The sequence below is a fragment of the Verticillium nonalfalfae genome, assembly GCF_003724135.2.
Source record: "Verticillium nonalfalfae strain VnAa140/NRRL 66861 chromosome Unknown scaffold_40, whole genome shotgun sequence".
Taxonomy (NCBI): Eukaryota; Fungi; Ascomycota; class Sordariomycetes; order Glomerellales; family Plectosphaerellaceae; genus Verticillium; species Verticillium nonalfalfae.
Genome location: NW_021167265.1, coordinates 196,896 through 215,899, shown reverse-complemented (window position 1 = coordinate 215,899; position 19,004 = coordinate 196,896). Strand labels below are relative to the sequence as shown.

The 19,004-nt window shown below is 59.4% G+C and overlaps 5 protein-coding genes across 5 annotated transcripts; all 5 read right to left on the bottom strand.

Annotated features, from left to right (window-relative positions):
• Positions 1-167: 167 nt before the first annotated feature.
• On the bottom strand, positions 168-3,536 carry D7B24_006095 (uncharacterized protein; the record flags this gene model as incomplete). The annotated part of the gene is made up of 1 exon (XM_028640234.1): positions 168-3,536. One exon carries the CDS (start codon positions 3,534-3,536, stop codon positions 168-170), a length of 3,369 nt encoding a protein of 1,122 aa, XP_028495638.1.
• Positions 3,537-4,957: 1,421 nt separating this feature from the next.
• On the bottom strand, positions 4,958-6,236 carry PKA2 (serine/threonine protein kinase, AGC; the record flags this gene model as incomplete). Its single annotated transcript, XM_028640233.1, has 2 exons — positions 4,958-5,285; positions 5,371-6,236. 2 exons carry the CDS (start codon positions 6,234-6,236, stop codon positions 4,958-4,960), a joined length of 1,194 nt encoding a protein of 397 aa, XP_028495637.1.
• A 3,121-nt stretch (positions 6,237-9,357) lies between these two features.
• Positions 9,358-11,346, bottom strand: D7B24_006093 (uncharacterized protein; the record flags this gene model as incomplete). The annotated part of the gene is made up of 2 exons (XM_028640232.1): positions 9,358-9,478; positions 9,605-11,346. 2 exons carry the CDS (start codon positions 11,344-11,346, stop codon positions 9,358-9,360), a joined length of 1,863 nt encoding a protein of 620 aa, XP_028495636.1.
• A 912-nt stretch (positions 11,347-12,258) lies between these two features.
• D7B24_006092 (uncharacterized protein) lies at positions 12,259-13,891 on the bottom strand (the record flags this gene model as incomplete). Its single annotated transcript, XM_028640231.1, has 2 exons — positions 12,259-13,576; positions 13,713-13,891. 2 exons carry the CDS (start codon positions 13,889-13,891, stop codon positions 12,259-12,261), a joined length of 1,497 nt encoding a protein of 498 aa, XP_028495635.1.
• A 1,967-nt stretch (positions 13,892-15,858) lies between these two features.
• On the bottom strand, positions 15,859-17,285 carry HHP1 (casein kinase I; the record flags this gene model as incomplete). The annotated part of the gene is made up of 4 exons (XM_028640230.1): positions 15,859-15,916; positions 15,984-16,533; positions 16,617-17,178; positions 17,274-17,285. The coding sequence occupies 4 exons, from the start codon at positions 17,283-17,285 to the stop codon at positions 15,859-15,861; spliced, it is 1,182 nt and encodes a 393-aa protein (XP_028495634.1).
• Positions 17,286-19,004: the final 1,719 nt, after the last annotated feature.

Genomic DNA, 19,004 nt, shown 5'->3' with positions numbered 1-19,004 from the left:
CGTCCACCACGGTAGGCTCCCTCGGCCCCGCCTCGGCCCCTTCCGAGGTCCCCCCCAGCCCCCTTGCTGGCTGGCTTTCGGACCCAGCCGTGACAAGACATTGTGACAACATGTCCGCTCTCTTTCTATCCACGGCACCCGCTGCTCTCCCTTCTAGATACGTCGGTCTATCCCTCAAACTCCACGACCCTCTTGCCCGTCTGCGCGGTGGCGGCTGCCGTCGGCTCAATGTCCACCAGCTGCCCGTCCTTCGCGTTTCCACTGGCGCCAGCCTCGGCGTCCGCCCCGGAGAGCAGGTCCCGGTCCTCGCTGCGAACGCTCCGGCGTTCGGCATCAGCGGGGCCCATACGCACGCCAATCTCGACGCCAATGTCGGCGTCGTCTTCGTCGTCGTCGTCCCGGGGCTGGAGCGTCTGGTTCGACGTCGCGTTCTTCTCGAGCTCCTTCTGTGCCTCCTCCATGCGCTTGCGCACTTCGGCGGCCACGCGCATGCCGTCTGTGACAATGTTGTCGAGGACGCCCCGCAGACCGCGTGTTGCGCCCTGCGCGGCGGGCGCCGCGGCCGCGGGAAGCACGGAGCGGTTGCCAAAGTTGATGCTGGAAAAGGTCGTGAGGGAGGTAGAGGGTGTCGCAGCGGAGGGCAGGCCCTCGATGATGTGGAAAGAGGTGGGGAAGGAAGACTCGAAGAACTGCTCCAGAAGCTCGTCCGCCAGCACGACCATGCGGAACGTCGGCAGGGTAATGTGCAACGGGTTCGCGGGGTCCAAGGCGGCGTTGGCAGCTTCGGACTGCGCCTTGGAGACCCTGCGTTCTGACAGGGTTGTCTGCTGGCTTCCGTCGGTCGAGCTGATGGACAGCGAGGGCGGCTTCTTCGCCCGCTTTGGACTGGCTGATGGCGACTCGAGCGCGAGCAGGTCCTCCTCTTCCTCTTCCTCGTCGTCGTCGTCTCCGATGGCGAACGCGCCCGAGTTGTCGCCCTCGGCCGGCGTCTTCTCTGGTTCTTCCTCTTGACGTTTGTTCTGGGGGTGGTCCGGGTCGGCGTACTCGAAGCAGCGCCTGATGAAGGCGCTGACGCTGCCAAGAAATCTTTCGTTCGCCGAGATGCCCCCGAGGCTCGTCTCCGATGCGTTCGGGTTGCCCTGCACCGTGATGCCGTTCACCGTCGGCGTCGACGCGCCGGGGCTCAGATTGCCCTCGAGGCCTCGCCTCGAGAGGAACAGCAACGTCTCCGAGATGCGCAGGATGCCCTCCCGATCGACCTTGCCGTCACCGTCGTCGTCGTACAGCTCAAAGAAGTAGCTCATGGTGCCCATAATGTCCCTCTTGCCCCTGACCTGGGCGAGGCCCGAGACGACATTGGCCAAGGTCAGCTCGCCCTTGCCGTCGACGTCCCACTTTTTGAACAGTCGCTGCATGAACTCGTGGTCGGCAGGTTCCGGACCCGTACCCCAGGGGTTGAGCAGTGCATCGTTCCGCTTCTGGGTCTCCGTGAACGTGTCGCGGCGGGGCGTGATGGGCGAGTCGGAAATAGCCCACTTGGACATGTTGGCAAGGAACTCCCGAAAGGCATCGTAGTCCATCATGCTCGTGCTCGGGCCGAGCGCGACGCGGCCCTTGTCGATAATCTGCTCGTGATTGTCCCGGAACGCGTCTTGCGCCCTGCCTCGGCTGTTTCGCGCACGACGCTGCTTCTCGCCCTGAATGATGAGATCTCGCTGTTGCCTCTCGTACAGCATTGTGTAGAAGCGGTCGTAGAGCGCGCCCAGCTCCTCGGCGCTCAGGAGCTTGCTGTCGGGACCGAGGTTCCTGATGGCCGTCCTCTTGGTGAAGCTTTCAATGTTGTTGAGAACCGCGTCCTTGTTCTTCAACCTCGACTCGGTAATGCTGTTGTGTGTGATTTGCGAAAACTCCTTGAAGGCCACGACCATGAGCTCCTGGAATTTGGTCACGCCCCGAAGCTTGGGGTTCTCCGACTTGGGATGCGCAGACTCGTCGAGGCGGGTGAAGTAGGACTTGAGGACCGAGATGAAGGCCCCGTCATCCGTCGCATCGAGAAGCTCCTCTCCGTTGATCCGCAGGATAGCCAGGCCAACCTGGAAAAGGACCTTGGGGCCCTCGACGAAGAAGACGTCCAGCACGCGGAAGGCAAATATGAGGGGCATCGAGTTGACGTAGAGGGAGAGGAACCACGGCAGGGACACGACGGACAGCTGCACGTCACTCTTGACCAGGTGCTCCCACAGAATGGGCATGGTCTGCTCAACAAGCGACTCAAAGACCTTCTGATCGAGCAGCGTGCCGTACATGGTGGTGGAGTAGTAGCCAGGAACCAGCCTGTCACAGAGGGAGGAGAGGAGGAAGAAGGCCTGCGCCTCCGACATGTAGATGAGCAGCGCGGCCACGACAATGTTCATGGCCTGGCAGTATCCGACGTCCGGGTTGACCCAGCTGTAGGCGGTCAGAACGCGACGCAGCCGGCCAATGCCCTCTGGATCCTGGAAACCGGGGTACTCGGGAAGACTCCGGTTGAGATCCTTCTCAATCTCGTCAATAGCGAGCGAGTCCTGTCCGGCATATTTCGCGAGCGTGTTTGCGAAGAGCTCTGGGTTCTCGAGCCGCAGGTAGATGGATCCAGACGTGAGCTCCCACATTTCGCCGCGCAGGCGATTCGGCAAGCCTACCCTGATGAGCTTGTGAAAGGTGGGCTGGCGGATGAGGGTGACGTTCCGGCCGTTGTCTCGCAGGTATTCCGCCCACAGCCGCATCTTGGCGCGGTCTCGCAGCTTCTTGGGGTCGCCAGGGTATCGGAAGAACATGCCGAGGCCGGCGTCGGGCGGGTTGGCGCTCTTCTTGTCGTCGGGGCGGAGCAGGTACTCGGAGTAGCACTGGCCGACGACGTTCTTCAGCTTGCCGACGTGGCCGACGGCGGCCTTGAGGCCCTTCTTGAGACCATCGCAGAAGCGCTCGCACGCCTGGCGGGTGCCAGCAAGGTGTATGGTGATGCGCTGTTCTCGTGCGTCCTTCTTGTCGCCAGCGGCGTCCTTGTCTTTTTCCTTGTCCTTGGATGTGTTGTTCGCAGGGATGCCGTTCCAGGTGGTGATGGCGAGGGCGAACTGGAAGGATTGGCTGCTCAGGCGCTCGACGCGCTTGATGGAGCAGAGAGGAAAACTGAAGCCGTTGCCCGAAGGACCGCCGCCGTGGGTCTGGCCGGTGAAGGCGGAGCTCGTGGATGTGCTGGCGGCGTGGGAAAAGCTGGTGGGCGTCGTGGAGAAGCACATGTAGGCCTCGGACAGGTGCAGCTTGCCGGCGTAGTGGTAACCGCGGTCGTTGTCACGGTCGCCCTGGGTGGCGTTGGGCGGGGGGATGGTGAGCTCGGCATTGATTTCGTAGAGGGGGTTCTGGGAGCTGGGCAGGCGGAATTGGGCCTGGAAGAGCGAGGACTTGGAGGGGTTGCGATCCGAGTTGGACAGGTTCAAGCCCTGGGTCGGGTCGATGAACGCCTGGGCCCTCTGCACCAGGCTGGAAAGGTTCAACATGGTGGCGGGCTCGCAAGGATCAGCTGGTCATGTCGGTAGGGGCAGACGGGTTCTTGGGATCGGATCGAGAGGGATTCGTTGGGCGTGGACTTGATGAGCGGGATAGAGGTCGGCGTCGGAGGGGATCGTCGGGAATGGAACAGTTGGCTAGGAGAGAGGGGCGTAAGCGACGGATGCGGTGGGAGCAGTGTGTCGTCGGTGGAGACGTTTGTAACGACAGTCAAAGAGGAGTAGAGCAGAGGTGAGCAAGACGGGAGTCAGGACAGGCGTTTGTCGGATTGGGATTGCTCGTTGCGGGTTGCCAGTTCGAAATCGAGGGTGTTGTGTAGAATGGTAGCAGCAGTGGAGGTGATGGATGAAGATGTCTTGTCGTTGGAAGGTCAGTGGGGGGGGGGGGGAGAACGAGACCGAGAGAGGGTCAGCAGCTCCCACGGCACCGGCAGCGTCAGCGGCAGCAGGAGCTGGGGAGCTCTCGGCAGTGGAGTGGAGGGAGCCTTCCTCCGTTCAGTTTGGGGGGCATGAGTAGGTGGCCTGGCGGGGCGTACCGTAGCAGCGCGAGGACGTAGGGGCCCTGGGGTGTGCCTTAGGGCGCGACCCACGCAGCCACCATCGACGCAGTTCAACCGCTAGCTGGGCTGAAGCCTCAGGGGACCCTGCCCCTGATTGTGCCCCGAGTTTGTTCCCTTGCCGCGCCTTTGCACCATCCCTTGGGCCCTTCGTGGTGGTTCACGTCTTCCAACACACCATCGTGCCAACCACTGTTCCCCTCTGCGGGTGCCTGAGCATCCAAGTTCCTCCGTACCTACGCAAGTTTCTTGCATGAGACACTTCACGGCCCCTCGCCATTCCTCTTCCACATCACCATGCCGCGCCATCCAGACAACCCCTCGTCAGCTTGTTGTTCCGAATCATTTGTATCAATTGCTGCCCATGGTATGAGGGCACGTCACATGCGCTCCCAGTGCTTCCCTTCCCAGCCCTGCCTTGATGCTTCAGAAGCACGAAGCTCCGTGTCCGAGACCCAGAAAAAAAAACTGGCCCCCTACCCGATCTCTACCAAAAGTACGCCAAAAACACCATACCCAATGATGCCGCTTTACCCCCCCTCCGCGACGCCCAGCAGCTCTATCGTCTAGCCAAATGAGCCGCATCCGTGTATCGTTCGCTTTCTCTTCTTTCCGCGGCTGAAGCCTGTGTATACCATGCTTGGTTGTGCATCGGTTGGACAAGAACAACAACAACAACAACGCTCATCTCGTGAGCCGCCCCCCTCATCGTCCTGTGCGCGTGAATAACCGAAACCTTCCGTAAATAAGGTTCTACTCCATTGCCACCCCCGTACTCGGGAGAGCCTTCAGGAGGACCGCTGCGTGCGTAGAACTGGCCAGGCCGCATCGAACCCAGGCTGGATGTCTGGCGGATCAAAAATCTTTAAAGTACTGGTCGTACTGGCGCGCCATTTCGTCCGTATACGGCTCGCGCTTGCCATCTTCCTCGGGATACTGATCGAAGCACTGCGAGTCGCTCGAGGATCGCACGGGCGGCACAATGGGTCCGCGCACGCGCTGTCCCAGCAGCTCATCCCACCGGATGCCTTTGAAGAAGGGGTGGTCTTTGACGCGCTGCGCGCCACCGTTCATGTTGCCGAGGCGCTTGGAGCGGTCGACGGTGCAGAACGATTTGATGAGATCCTTGGCATTGTCCGAAATGTGCGGTTCCGCCGGGAACGTGACGGGCTTCTCGACGATCCTGCGGCAAGCGTTAGTCGGTCATACTTTTTCCAATCCATCGCTAGCCACACCAGAGCCACATGTCATCGAGAAAGGGGACGTACTGCTTGTAAATCTCGATGGGGTTCTGGTGCCAAAACGGCGGGTAGCCGGTGAGGAACTCGTACAGCAGAATGCCCAGCGCCCACCAGTCGACGGCGGTCGTGTGGCCCTTGTTATGGATCACCTCGGGTGCGAGGTACTCGGGGGTGCCGCAGAGGGTGTACGTCTCGGTTGGCTGGCCGTCTTCGCTGCTGAGGCGCTTGGCGAAGCCAAAGTCGACGAGCTTGATGTGGCCGTTCTTGTCGAGCAGCAGATTCTCGGGCTTGAGATCGCGATAGGCGACGCGGCCCTGCTGCTCGTGCAGAAACTCGAGGACGAGCACAATCTCGGCCGTGTAGAACTTGGCGGTGCTCTCGTCGAAGCGGCGCATCTTGCGCAGGTAGCTGAAGAGCTCGCCGCCGGGGACGTAGTCGAGCAGCATGTACAGCGTGTCGGCGTCGGAGAAGGCGGCAATCATGTTGGTGATAAAGGGGTGGCCGGAGACGTCGCCGAGGATGCGCCGCTCGTGGCGCACGTGGTCGACCTGCTTGAGCTTGATGACCTCGGTCTTGCGGAGGATTTTGAGGGCGAACACCTCCTTCTTCTCCTCCTCGGACGGATTGACGGGTCTGACGAGGCAGACACGAGCAAACGTGCCGGTGCCGAGGGTGCGGATGATGCGGAAGTCGTGCGAGCTCAACTGGGCGCGGCTGGCAATGGGCCCGTGACCGGCATTGTGGTGGCCCTTGCCGTTGGCCATGCGACTCTTCATGCGCGAGAGAAAGCCCGGCTCGCGGTGGGTAGAAGACGAGGTGGAGGCGCGCGGACGCGTCGGCTTCTCATGAGGCGTGACGGGCTCCGTCTTGGATTGTGACACGACGGCGGCCATGGTGGGCAGCTCCCGCCGTCACGGCGTGGTTGCTTTGTGATGTGGCGTGGGAAAGTAGGGCGACTGCCAGGGACCGTCCTGTGCGCGCTGGTATATGCGGGTTCGCAGGTGGTCGCGCGCAGTGACAGGCGGAGGGGTGCAAAGTGGCCGACTGGTGGGCTCGCAGACCCGGTGGACTCGCAGAGTGGCGGACTGTCGGGTGATGCGACGACAATTCGCGCAGCGCTCGAGGTAAGGCGGGAAATGGGAAAACGGTGCACAACGGAGGAGAGCAAGAGGTCCTGGGTCGGCGTCGTGGAAGGGCTCGTCAGTAAGGCGAGACGGGAATTGAGGGCTGCTCGAGGTTGTTGGAGGGGATGCAGCAAGCCGGCCACGTTTCAAAGATCAAGTCGTCGTTCAAGGTGTGATCTCGTCACATCGGATGCCGCCGAGGGGTGCTGGGTCGTATGGGGGGGTATCCCGTGTATCGAAGGAGGGGGTGAGTTTGGTGGAGAGGGTGATCAAGAATGGACGGACGGATGGATGGACGGATAGGTGGTGGGATGTGGCCGTGGTCGGTACGGCTCACTCAGCTCGTGGGGGCTCCGGTTTACAAAGGCGAGGAAGAAAAGGCGTCGAGGGTGCAGTCTTGGGAGGCATAGTTTTTGTTCTGTGAGGCCGCAAATAGTCTTGTCGGGGGGATGGAAGGGTGGGAGGAGGAGAGGCGGCGGAGGAGGCGGAGGAGGAGGAGGACCCTCTCGGACCATGCCTCGAGACGAGAAAGGAGCCAAAAAGACAATCTAGTACGAGACGAGACAACAGGCCCGAAAGACGGTCAAGGTCGAGACGCAATGACGAGAAAGGAAAGGGCAAGGCAGAATGATGAGGGGACCCAAGCCGACGGGTCTCCTGGGTCTCCTGGGTCTCCTGGGTCTCCTGCCAGGCCACTGCCCTGCCCCCAATACACCTGCTTCTGTCTCGCCTACACCTGCCCTGCCCCTCCCTGCACGCACCTGCCCTGCCCCAAATACAGTACAGCTGCTTCCGTCTCCCCTTACACCTGCCTGCCTCCCCATGCCCCGCCCCCAACCCACCTTCCCAATCCCAACCCCTCGATCCGGGTTCAATGCGACGGTGAGCGCCCGACTGCAAATGCGCAGGTACCTACCGACCTTACTGTGCATGCACCTGCAGCATGGTCCAATCCAGTGATGCAACATGATGCAGATACGAATTGATTCAGATGGATGAGATCAATGACGAAACCATGGGGGGGCGCGGGGGCGGCATTGCTTGGCCCTCTTGTCGTTGGATACGACGAGAGAGCACCACCTCATGGTCAACGACGACGCCCAATGCCCCCAGGTGAGAGTGAGAGTGAGAGTGAGATGGCAGTATCGACAGAAACGGTGCCGCGGGACGGTACTCGGCCACGCCAAGCCTGTTGCGCTGCTGTGCCGTCAGACCGGCCGGCCGGCGGCATGCCTGAACTGAACTTGACCCGCCGCCACCACGCCGACTCTGCCACACTAGCAGAGCCTGTAGGGCCTATCCACATGCGGTAGGTCTCTCAGTGGTGGTCCTGGGTACCTAAGGTAGGCAAGGTAGGCACGTCAGGCACGTCGTACAGTGGGTAGGTCCCTAGAACCCCTGGATCTGGCCCCCTGGCTCCAGTGGTCTTAGCGGCCGGGCATCCACGTTATGACGCAACCCACCCTTCCCACGCTTCCACCCGCGAACATGCCTTGGGTTGGTTGGGTACCTTTTGTCAATCCTCCGATCTTCCGCGCTGCACCCCACGCACCCGACTGCCTGCCGGGCGTCACATTCATGCCGACATCTTCTGAGCGGTCACCGGCACGGGACAAGAAGACATGGGGTTGCCTCGCGAGGAGAGAGGAGATTCGACTGGCCACTTGTGTGATGGGATAAGGGCAGCCACCGCTCCCTGGCATCAAACAAGAGCACCGACACCAGTGGCGATTCTCTGTCATGACCCTGATCAAAAGGGACGAGTCAACGAGGCAAAGACAGAGAAAAAAAAATACACCAACAAGAGGTAGATCACAGTAGGAAAAACCTGCTGCCGCGTCTTTCTTTGTCTCAGGGCAACCCACCGCTCGGCCGATGGCGATTGATCGATAACCTTAGTCAACCATGTTCCCACGACGACACATGACAGTCGTCATGGCCCGCTCGGCGCCCGGCAGCCGGCACGCGATCCTACCTTGTTGCCGCCCTGTCCACCGTTTTCTCTTCTTGACTTGCGATACGGTGATGTAGCAAGTAGGAGGGGGGGGAGATGGAAGCATGGACTGAGGCAAGGTCCTGGAGCTGCTGACGCAAGAAACCTGTGACTACACAACCCATCCATTACCTGATCTGGCGTGACCATGCCACGAGAGATCCTGTCATGTTGCGACTTGGCGGGTGTCAGCCTGTGCTGGGGGTTTGGCTTAAGGCTGGCCCGAGAGAGCACTGGCGCTATCAATGGAGTGCCACATGTCATTTGACGGTCAGCTCACCGGTTCATGCTGACCGTCGCGTACACCGCTTTGTACTAGTGAGTGAAGAACCAATCTTGTTTTGGCGTACTATAGTGTTTGCAAGACTGTGACCTCCATCAAACTCTTCCAGACCGTCGTTTAGGACCATGGCAAGCGTCTGAACAGAGTCTGGTGCTGTTTCACCACCAGGTGACCTGGTCGCTTCTCATGTCAGGCCAAATAAGGGCATTTCAGGTACATACAATACATATCGAGTGATAAGCCTTTATTTCCGCGTTGAATCAGAGGAGGTACGTGATACATGATGTGGCCTGTTCTAAACGATTGCCGACGCTTTCCACGAAAATGACTTCACGTCAAATCATGCAACACCATGTTGAGGCTCCGTGCTAACACATCTGACTGGCTGCAGCTAAAGTCTTCGCACGTTCCTCTGCAGACATACTTTCTTGTTGAATACCACCACAACAGCCAGACTTCCTAATTCTCAGCCATCTCAACAAAAACGCTAAACGCATCTCCTACAACTCATCATCTCACAACAAAGTTTCACAGCCAGCTTCAGCCGCCAGTGCAAAACGTCTAGCTCCATGCTGCCGTCACACGACAGCCTGGTCTCCAATCTCCATCGCCTGCTATCCCCCGCGCGCCTTGACAAAGTCGACGAGATCAAAGAAGCTCTTCTTGTAGTTCCTCGCCTGCGAAGTCCTATTGACAGTCTGGATGCCGAAATTCGACGCCCCGTCACCAAACTCCCTACGCGCCCCTTGTCAGCGATGATCACAGACGCACACTGAGGAAGAAGAAAAAAAAAAGAAAAGAAGAGAGACAGAGACAGAGAGAGAGAGAAAGAGAGAAAGAAGAAGAAGCAGAGTGGCTCACCAATTGTCCGCAAAAGACCAGGCATACGCCCCCGCCACATCCACGCCGTCCTCCCAGATGGCCTTGAGCACCTCGGTCAGGTAGCTCAGGTAGTAGTTGCTCCGCGGCGTGTCGAACAGCTGGTCGGCGAGCGCGGCCTTGTCCGTCTCGGCAAAGACGGGGAAGCCAAACTCGGTGATGACGACGGGCCGGCGCCACGTGTTCCAGACGTAGCCGAGGTAGCTGCGCAGGTACACGGGCGTCGTGTAGACGTAGCTCTGCGAGCGGTAGCCGACGTTCCAGCCGAAGCGGTTGACCTGCGTCTGGTGGACGCAGTAGGGGCGCAGCGGGTGCCCGGCGTCCGCGGCGCACGCGCGCACGCTGTCGGCGTCGCCGGGCGTCGGCGGCGCCACGACCGTCGCCGTGTAGTGGTTGATGCTGAAGTAGTCGGCCGTGCCGTTGAGGTAGGCGAGGTCGGCGGCCGTCAGGGGCACGTGGTCGGCAATGGTCTGCTTGTACGAGTCCGGGTAGTCGGCGCCGAGGAAGAGCGGATTCGCAAAGGGCCCGAGCTGGAACGTGTTGAAGTGCTCGGCGGCGTAGACGTCGGCGGCGCTGTCCGGGTCCCGCGGCACGCCAAAGTTGTTGTTGAGCCGCAGCGACACCAAGCCCGTGCCCTTGATCTGCTCCTTGTAAAAGTGGTACACCTCGGCGTGCGACTTGATCACGTGGTCGATCGACTTGCCGTTGTTCGCGTACAGCAGCGGCTCGTTGTACGTGTACCAGACGGGCACGCGGTCGGCGTAGTGCGTCAGGACAATTTTGGCGTAGTTGACAAACGCCGCCGGGAACGTCTCGTTCTGGTACGCCCCGTTGACGTAGCCAATCTCGGCCGGCTCCGCCGCCGTGCTGAGGTTGCTGCCGAAGAACTGCAGCGGCGTGTCAAAGTGCAGCAGTGTCACCTCGGGCGTCATGCCCTTCTCCAGGATGAAGTTGATCACGTCGTTGTAGTGGTCGATGCCAGCCTGGTTGACGGGCGTGCCGGGGAGCGCGAAGGGGAGGATGCGGGTCCAGGCGATGCTGAAGGCGTACCGCGAGACACCCATGGCCGCAACCCGCTCAATATCTTGCTTGTAGTAGTAGTAGTTCTCGTTGGTGACATAGCTCTTGGGCCGGTCGTCTCGGACCAGAATATCCATGAGCGACGGGGACTTGCCTTCGTCGGCCGTAGCCCCCTCGATCTGGCTCGCAGAGCTCGAGACCCCAAAGCGGAAGTGTTTCGGAAAGTGGTAGCAGTCCTGCGGGCCAAAGTAGTCCCTCGGGGGCAGCACGAGCTCGCTGCTGGGCACCGGCGTGGGCGACACGGTCGTCGAGTAGACGGACGTCTCGGTAAAGTTGGGGGGGTTGGCATGTCGCCACAGAGCAGTCCACGCCGCCTGGCCGTAGGGATCAGACGAGTCGTCAGCAGTGGCCGTAGAGTTATCTCGAGGATCCCATTTGCCCCATGTCGTGTAAGAGAGGGACGTGACGAGACTGGTCAGCGACTCGGACGGCTCGGCGTACGTCTCGGTCGTTGTGGCCGGCGGCACTGACGTCGCATACCTCACAGTGTCAGTCAGAGTGTGGCTGAAAGGCGTTAAGGTGTATTCAGGCTCGCGAGTCCTCGTCGCCTTGCACTGCGGTCGTGGTGTTGGGCCCTCGGCGTCGAGGTAGACCTGCTGAGCAGCGCCCAGCGTGGCCAGAACGAGTTGCGCCTTGATCATCATGGTAGCAGAGCACAGAAGAAAAGCCTTCGAGTTGACCATGTGAGGATGTTAGACACGCAGAGACATATCCTCGCCATCGGGTGCTCACTAGCTCAGCTTTATATAGGCAGATGCCGTCATGGTTCAGCAGAAGGACCCCAAAGGCAATGATGATGCCTCGGGTTCGCGCCCTACGCAAGCGCACATCGGCAAAGCAACATTGCGTTGATGAACTGGACCCTCTTGTCGAAAAGAAGAATCGGCCCGAGATTAATGTGGAATCCGGGGCTGCCGTCGCAATGGCATCGTGAGAAAACAGGATGTGTTGCTGGCGATCCCCCGCAGTACTCCAACCGGGGACCATGATCATGACCCAATGGACTGGGGAAGCGCAGAATACTCCGCACGTGGTTTGCGTGTAAGTCGCTGGCCCGGGGTGTTCGGTGCTTGATTCTCCATGGAGAATCTTCACACCAAGGGCGCCAATTGGGAATTCGAGTGTCGATCTGCTGCTAGCCCGCCGACCCAGCGTATGTGAGAGCAACGATCATGTAGCTTGGAGGGGCACTGGCTCTGAGGGGGAATGTACCGAGCTCTCGTGAATGGCAGACGTAGTGTTACTGGGAGGAGTTCCGGGAGATTGCGTGGAAGAGCCGGACGATCATCAACCTGGACTGGACGACGAAAGGTCACAGGCATCGTATGATGGACAATGTCGCCGAACTGCGCTACGACTCGAACAGATTCAGCCAGCGATGAGAGGAGCATGGAACCATGGAAATTGCAGGACACGCTCAAATCAAGTCGCTTATAGAACTCCTCCTCTAACCTCTATACCTGCAGGTATGAGCCCGGAGTAAATTGGAAAGACAAAACGCAAAGCCATGCCATGCTTTATCATGCCAGAATGCACGCCGCTCCATCGTGCATGGCTCAAGCAGCAGAAGACGTCTGCGAGCGTCCAACCCATAGATACCCCGCGATGCCGAGGCCGAGCAGACCGGCGATGGCATATGCCCCGGCCCTCGTCGTCCACAAATACATGGTCGAACCAGCCCACTTCTCACTCCGCCGCGCCGCCGCGCGTGCGGCCCACGTGTCGACGTCGACGTCGACGGGCGGCTTCGCCCTCGGATCGTCCGTGCCCCCAGCCGAAGCGACGGCCGCAGCCAAGGCCTCTCTCATCTGGGTCGGCGACAGCATCGGCACGTCGACGCGCAGGAACACGGGCCTGTGGTCCGAGGTGCGCAGCAAGGGCAGCGCGTCGTAGGCCCTCACGTCGATGCGCGCCGCCGAGGCGACGCCCTCGTTTGCCCCTGGCACGTCGAGGTACAGCACGCGATCCGTCCACGACGGCCAGCGGTGCGACGCGAACTCCCAGTTGACCCCACCCTTGTCGTCCTCGCCGTCGAGCACGTGGTACTTGTACGTGGGCGGGAACCGCACCTCGGCCTCGCTCATGCCGTGCAACGTCCTGCCGGCCTCGCGCTCGGCCGTCAGCTGATCCGTCTCGAAGAAGCGCGGGTAGTGGTGCTCGCTCGCGTCGTCGAGGCTCGGGAACGGCGCCTTGGGCGGCGGGCTCTCCGCCGAGATGCGGTAGTTCAGGTCTCCCGCGACAAACAGGTGCGCGCTCGGCCTGAAGACGGACAGGTCCTGTAAGCGCGCCTGCTGCGCCTTGCTCTGCGCGTCGTCTTCTTCGGCGGCCAGCAACCTCGAGCGCTCGTTGTCTGCACCAGCTTCCTCGCCTGCGGCCGCCGTCAGTGCTGGGGACTCCCGCACCACAGCCTTTGGATCCTCAAACGCGAGTCCCTCCATGATGGACCCCCAATTTTCGTTCCTCTTGCGTAGGTTCCACTCCATAGCTGCAAGGTGCGTTGCCACAAACGTCACCTCCGTCTCGTCCTCGCCACGTCCAAACGTCGCCCGCAGTGCGACGGCGCCCTTGTTGCCCATATTGTTGGCTCCGAACCCGACCTCAGCCTCCTGGATGTCTCGCAGCGCTGCCGGGTCGCGTGCGAAGAGCATGATGGCCGTCATGCCGACGTTGCGTGCCCGAACGAGGGTATACGGCCGTACAGGACCGGCACTCGCCGTCGGTGCGACGGTCACTGTCTCGTCGCGGCCATTTGTGTTCGCGTCTTGTGCGGCGGCGGCGGCTAGGTTGAGGGCCTCTTCGAAGGCGAGAAGGTAAGGGCTGATGAAGGAGCCGCCGATGAAAGCACTGGCGAGAGGGGAGACTTCTTGCAGGGAGCTATTGGTCGGTAAGATTGGTGGTCAGCCCATGTCTCTGTCTTGCCATGTTACCCCCGCTTTTCAAAAGGGATTACCCCGTGGAGAACAGAGGCCAAGAGACGAGGGGAAAACAAGAAGCAAGCTGCGGGACGTACAAAACAACGACCTCTGGCAGAGCTGTCGCATTCTGCTGAAAGGCAGCCTGCAGGTGCGAAGCAAAGACGGCGGCATTGATGAGTCGCTTGGCGCAGTTGAAGGTGAGGACGAAGAGGTCAAGCGTCGAGGGTGCCATCTTGATGGCGATGGGTGTGATGGAGGGGTTGGCAATGGCCATGGTCGAAAGTCAAAGCACTGACGTCTAGATTCCGAATCCAAGTCCAGGGTTGGGGTTGCCCAGCATTCCCTTGGCCGGGGTCTAGAACTTGGGGAGGGGGGCTGTTGGTGTGGGTGTGGGTGTGGCCCAATGCTGGGTTAGGTGTTGCGTGCTGGTTGGGATGGTAGCACAGCCTTGGGGTTGGTGGTGTGCCGCCTTGCCGGCAATTATCCGATGTACTCACACAGGTACTCCGGGCACCGTAGGTACCTCTCTCCTCAAGGCAAGGCAAGGTAGGTAAGTAAGTACTGAATGAGGTGATGGCCCAAAGTAACCTCTGTCGAGATGATGATTCGATGGTTCGCCAAGCAGAGAGCGGCTCCCTGTTATTTATGTCTTGTCTGTCCGCCCTCCTCTCACCCACCATCATCGGCGCCATCATGGCAGTGCCCTCTGTCCAGGCTTCCGTCCCATCCCATGCAGGCCCCAGAAACCCCCGCCAAGTCTAACCCCCGTTTGGCAGCTGACCTTGCCCAGCTGCGTGTACAGCCTCCTGACAGGCATCACGAATGCTCTCCCACGCCAGCCTCTCTGCCATTAGCTCTCAATAGTAGGTGTATACCCTCGTCCAAGCTGCACGCCTTGTCTCACATGTGCCGGCCTTGCTGTTGCTGCGCCCGAAGTGGCCTCAAATCTGTCCCAATACTTGGACCGACACATTCAGCTCCCTCCACCTCATCATCGTAGTGCCGTCCAAGAGAAACATGTGCATAATACTCATAGTGGGAAACAATTCGATTTTGAGGAAAACTATCTCGTGTGTACGTACGGCCTTCGACCGCACCCCTTCGTCCGCATGACAGGAGCGAAAAGCATCGGATTAACACCACCTCCATACTGACGTTGACCAGAGTGCGGAGATGACATCGTCGGCAGGCCAGAACATGGTGTTGGGTGCTCGTTGCGTTGGCCAGGACGCACGCGTTGAGGGCCGTTTGGTTTCGCACATTTGACCCTGCAGCCTTGGCGCAGTCACATTCCAACCACCCGGCGCCGTAGACACTCGAGTTTAACAGGCCACCAACACACACAGGGAGACGGGCCATGTGATATAGCCGCCTATGCCCAGTTGCCGCCGCATCCCTGACGTCCTCTGCTGGGTGGGGGAGAAGTTCATTTGCCAACTGGGGATCCATGAATGCTGATAATTGTTCACGCAATCGAGGCCAAATGCTTTCCCCCTCCCAAATTGGACGTCATTATTCCGTAACAGTCGCTGTGGCCTGGCCTTCCCCCGTCGAACGTGGTGTTGCTTCCCCAGAACCCACCTGCAGCGCGACAAATGCCATGCTTGAGACCACGATAGGAAAAGGCCAATCATCAATCGCATACCCATTAGAAAAGAAATAGACAATGCAAGGAAAGAGTAGTTGGGACAGCTCCAACAACGCACCGACCACGCCGTCGAATCCAGATAGAGGTTGTCGGATTTCGGACTAGACGTTTGCGAGTGACACAGGACGACAACCGAGTTCGTCGCGCGGGGCCCTGTGCAGTCTGCGTTGATGTGAGCTGATCTCAACAACGATGCCCCGACGGATCGAGACACCGGACATGCCGTTCAGAACCATCCCATGTAGTGAGCAATTCGTCATCAATGCGGATGTAGTCCACAATAGAAGAGGAATCGTCTGAACCTGGGGGTCCCGAGCCATAGTACCAAAATATCAATACCGCACTGTCGGAGAACCATGTTGAAAGCGTGAAAACAAGGAGACGTGACCGTTGCAAGTGGGCGAGGCGAGGAGATCGAAAGACAAAGCGTGCTCTCGAGACCGCATGATGGATAGATGATGTTTCCAACCAGCGGAGCAACGCTCGCCTCTGCTGCCACGAATAAGACAGTCCATAGACTCAGTCTGGTCGTACTCCAGAAAGAGGGGAAGGGGGGGGGATTTGAGTTAAGAAGTGCTGACAACTGCTGCTGATCATCTCGCGCGATGGGCGCCATACCCGGCACCAGCACCCTTGGAGGCTGACCTCAACCTAGTAGGCCAAACCGTTAGAAAACTGAATCATCCATCGTGTACATTTCTTGGGCGGGTGCACTCACGTTCTGTCGCTTCCGCCAATTGCAGGGCTGGTGTCAAGCGTGTGCGCACGGGCACCAGCATCTTGTTCAATCATTTTGCGGCGCGAGCTGGAAATGGCGTTAGGCTTCACTCCGGCACCTTGAGGGAGGTTCGGCTGACCAGCAGTTCCGGCCGTGGCACGAGTAGCCCGGGCCTTGTCGTCCTCTTCCTGATTTCCTGCAGCCTGGGCAATAGCCTGGGCGTTCTTCTGGTACTTGTAGACAGTCCAGTCGAAGACGTAATCGTACTGGAATCCCTCGCGGACGAAAAGATCACGGAAGATCTTGCGAAGGTAGCTGTAGTCGGGCTTATCATCGAATCGAAGGGAGCGAGTATAGTTCAGGTAGATTGCAAACTCGTTCGGGAAGCCGCGGCAGAGGACCTCTGTAGGGGTAGTCATCTTCTTCTCCATGATACGGTCGTACTTCTGCTTCTTAGTGGCAGCCTTGAGACCCTGCCAGGGCAGGGAGCCACGGCAGAAGTAGAGCATCACGTAGCCGAGCGACTCCATATCGTCACGTCGAGATTGCTCTACGAGACACAACAAGTCAGTGAGCAAGTCACGATGGGCATGATGCGAGGGCATGTTGGGGGCAGGGGTTCCAAAGACTGACCGACACCAAGATGTGTGTTAATAGAGGCATAACGGGCAGTGCCTGTCAGGTTCTTGTTCTCTCTGTAAGGAATGTGGAAGTGAGTCTTAGGGTCGCGATACTTCTTGGCCAGACCGAAATCGATCACATTGACCTGGTTACCACGCTTGCCGATGCCCATAAGGAAGTTGTCGGGCTTGATATCACGGTGGATAAACGACTTGGCATGGATGTATTCGATGCGGGAGATGAGCTGGTCGGCGAGGAGGAGGACCGTCTTCAGGGAGAACTTGCGGTTGCAGAAGTTGAAGAGATCCTCGAGGGAGGGGCCAAGCAGGTCGAGAACCATGGCATTATAGTCGCACTCGGTACCGAACCAGCGGACGAAGGGGATGCCGACACCGCCAGCCAGGGACTTGTAGACGCGGGCCTCATATTCGAGCTGAGGGTGCTTGGCCTTGACGCTCTCGAGCTTGATGGCGATCTCCTCGCCAGAAATAATATTGGTGCCCAGGTAAATGTCGCCAAAGGAACCGGAACCAATCTTACGACCGATACGGTACTTGTTTCCGACTCGCAGATCCTGTCGTGGTAATAGGTTAGCAAGGTCGGGAACGACTCGATCGATGATATCGTTTGGAAGGAAGGGCAATCCACCTGGGGGGCAAGGGGCCGTACCATGGTCGTCATGCTGCCGGTGTGATGTGGTGCTTCCGTTCCGCGAGGAAGGAGGCCGGGTTTTGGGAGGTTGTGTTGGGTCCGGTATGGCTTGGACAGCACAGCTTGATTGCTGCTCAATGGACAGATTAGCTTTTGCTTAGGCAAGGCTTGATGTTTTGTGGGAATCTTGGGTGTGCAAATGTCGGGAAACAAAATGAACGGTCTAAAAGGGAGGGTGAGAATCGAGCTGGTTGCGGCTTCGTCCAAGCAGGAGGGGCGCGTCTCGATAGTTGGTCGTCGAGGACCCTCCCAGCTCTCTCGGCGCAGTCCAAAGTTGTCGGGGGGTGTGTGGGTTGTGGGCCACGGCCTCGCGTGATTAATAGACCAACGCGGGCAGATTGGTGATCTGGAAGAAGAGGGGCGAGGCGAAGGGTTCTGTGGGCGTAGGAAGAAGCCAACTTACCTGCTGTTGGTTGATTTTTATCGCGTGCAGGTATCGTGAGACGCGAATTTCACGGTTCGTCAGGACGAAACCGAAGGGATGCCGACCGAAGGTGGGCGGTTGGACGGGCTGGTGAAGGTCAGCCCTTGTTGAGAGGAGAGAACGACGGGTGGGTGGCAAGTCGACAATATGGAACACCAAGTAATCCAGAAGGGATTTCTGGAGTCAGAAGGGGGGCAATCGTACCTTGGGGGCCTGAGGGGATCGTGGCGTGGAGGTTGTGATGTGCAGGAAGGAGAAACGGGGAGGAAAGAGGCGAGGACAGGCGATTCGGAATGGAGGCGAGGGTGGGACGCAGAGTTGGTGGTGAGGTCGGCTCAGTGGACTCACTGCCTGGGCTGGGCTGGGCTGGACTGGCTACCTAAGGAAGGTACCTACGGGCTGCTGGTGGCCGCTGGATGGAGGACGAGGAGAGAGGATGGGACAGGGTGAAGAGCCTGTACCTAAACTGGGACCTTGCTTTAGACGACTTGTACTGTGAACAAGTCACTGCCCACCGCTGGCCGCCTTGCTTGCTTTGCTTGGCTCACTGGCTGGCTGGCTGGCTGGCTGGCTGGCTGGTGTCCGGCCACCTCTGCCAGCCTGTCTTCCGCGGCGCTCATTGATTACCCCCTTCCGCGCTCCTCACTCCCTGCTCCCCACTGGAACAGTTTTAGGGGGGGAGGCGGTTTTCGGCTTGGGTCCCAAGTTGTCTTGGCCTTGGCGCCCTGGCCACCGTGCAGCAGCCCAATGTGGAGTCCAGTAAGGATCGCTCAAGGGGTACGTACTATTTAGGACACACCGAACCAGGCGCTTCCTGCGTTTGCTGGGTTCTGTCTCGACTCGTGCCGCGGACGGAAAGGAATTGGACCGGGACAGGTGCTTTGGCCACACCGCCTATGCGAACCCAGGCTTGCAGGATCGTGCTGGAATCATTACAATGCCCAATGCCAATTGCAATGCAGGGAAAGAGGCCGCTTTGCTTTTCAATTTACGTTCTGTCAGACGATGTCGCAGACGCCTAGGCGAGGAAATAAGCCCTCCCGGCTTGGCTCTCAGCATCAATGGAGAACCCACATTCCACGATACATACATATTAAGAGCTGTTAGATGCTCGAGGGGCCATTTCGGAAACCATCAAAACCCCTAGTTGGCGCAAGGCCCTGGGATCACCGTGACGACTCAGAATCCACCGAGACCCAGGCGAAGAGGGGCCTTTGCAGCCGCCAGGCGGCGAGGCTCTTCAGAAGGTCAGGACTATCTAGGCA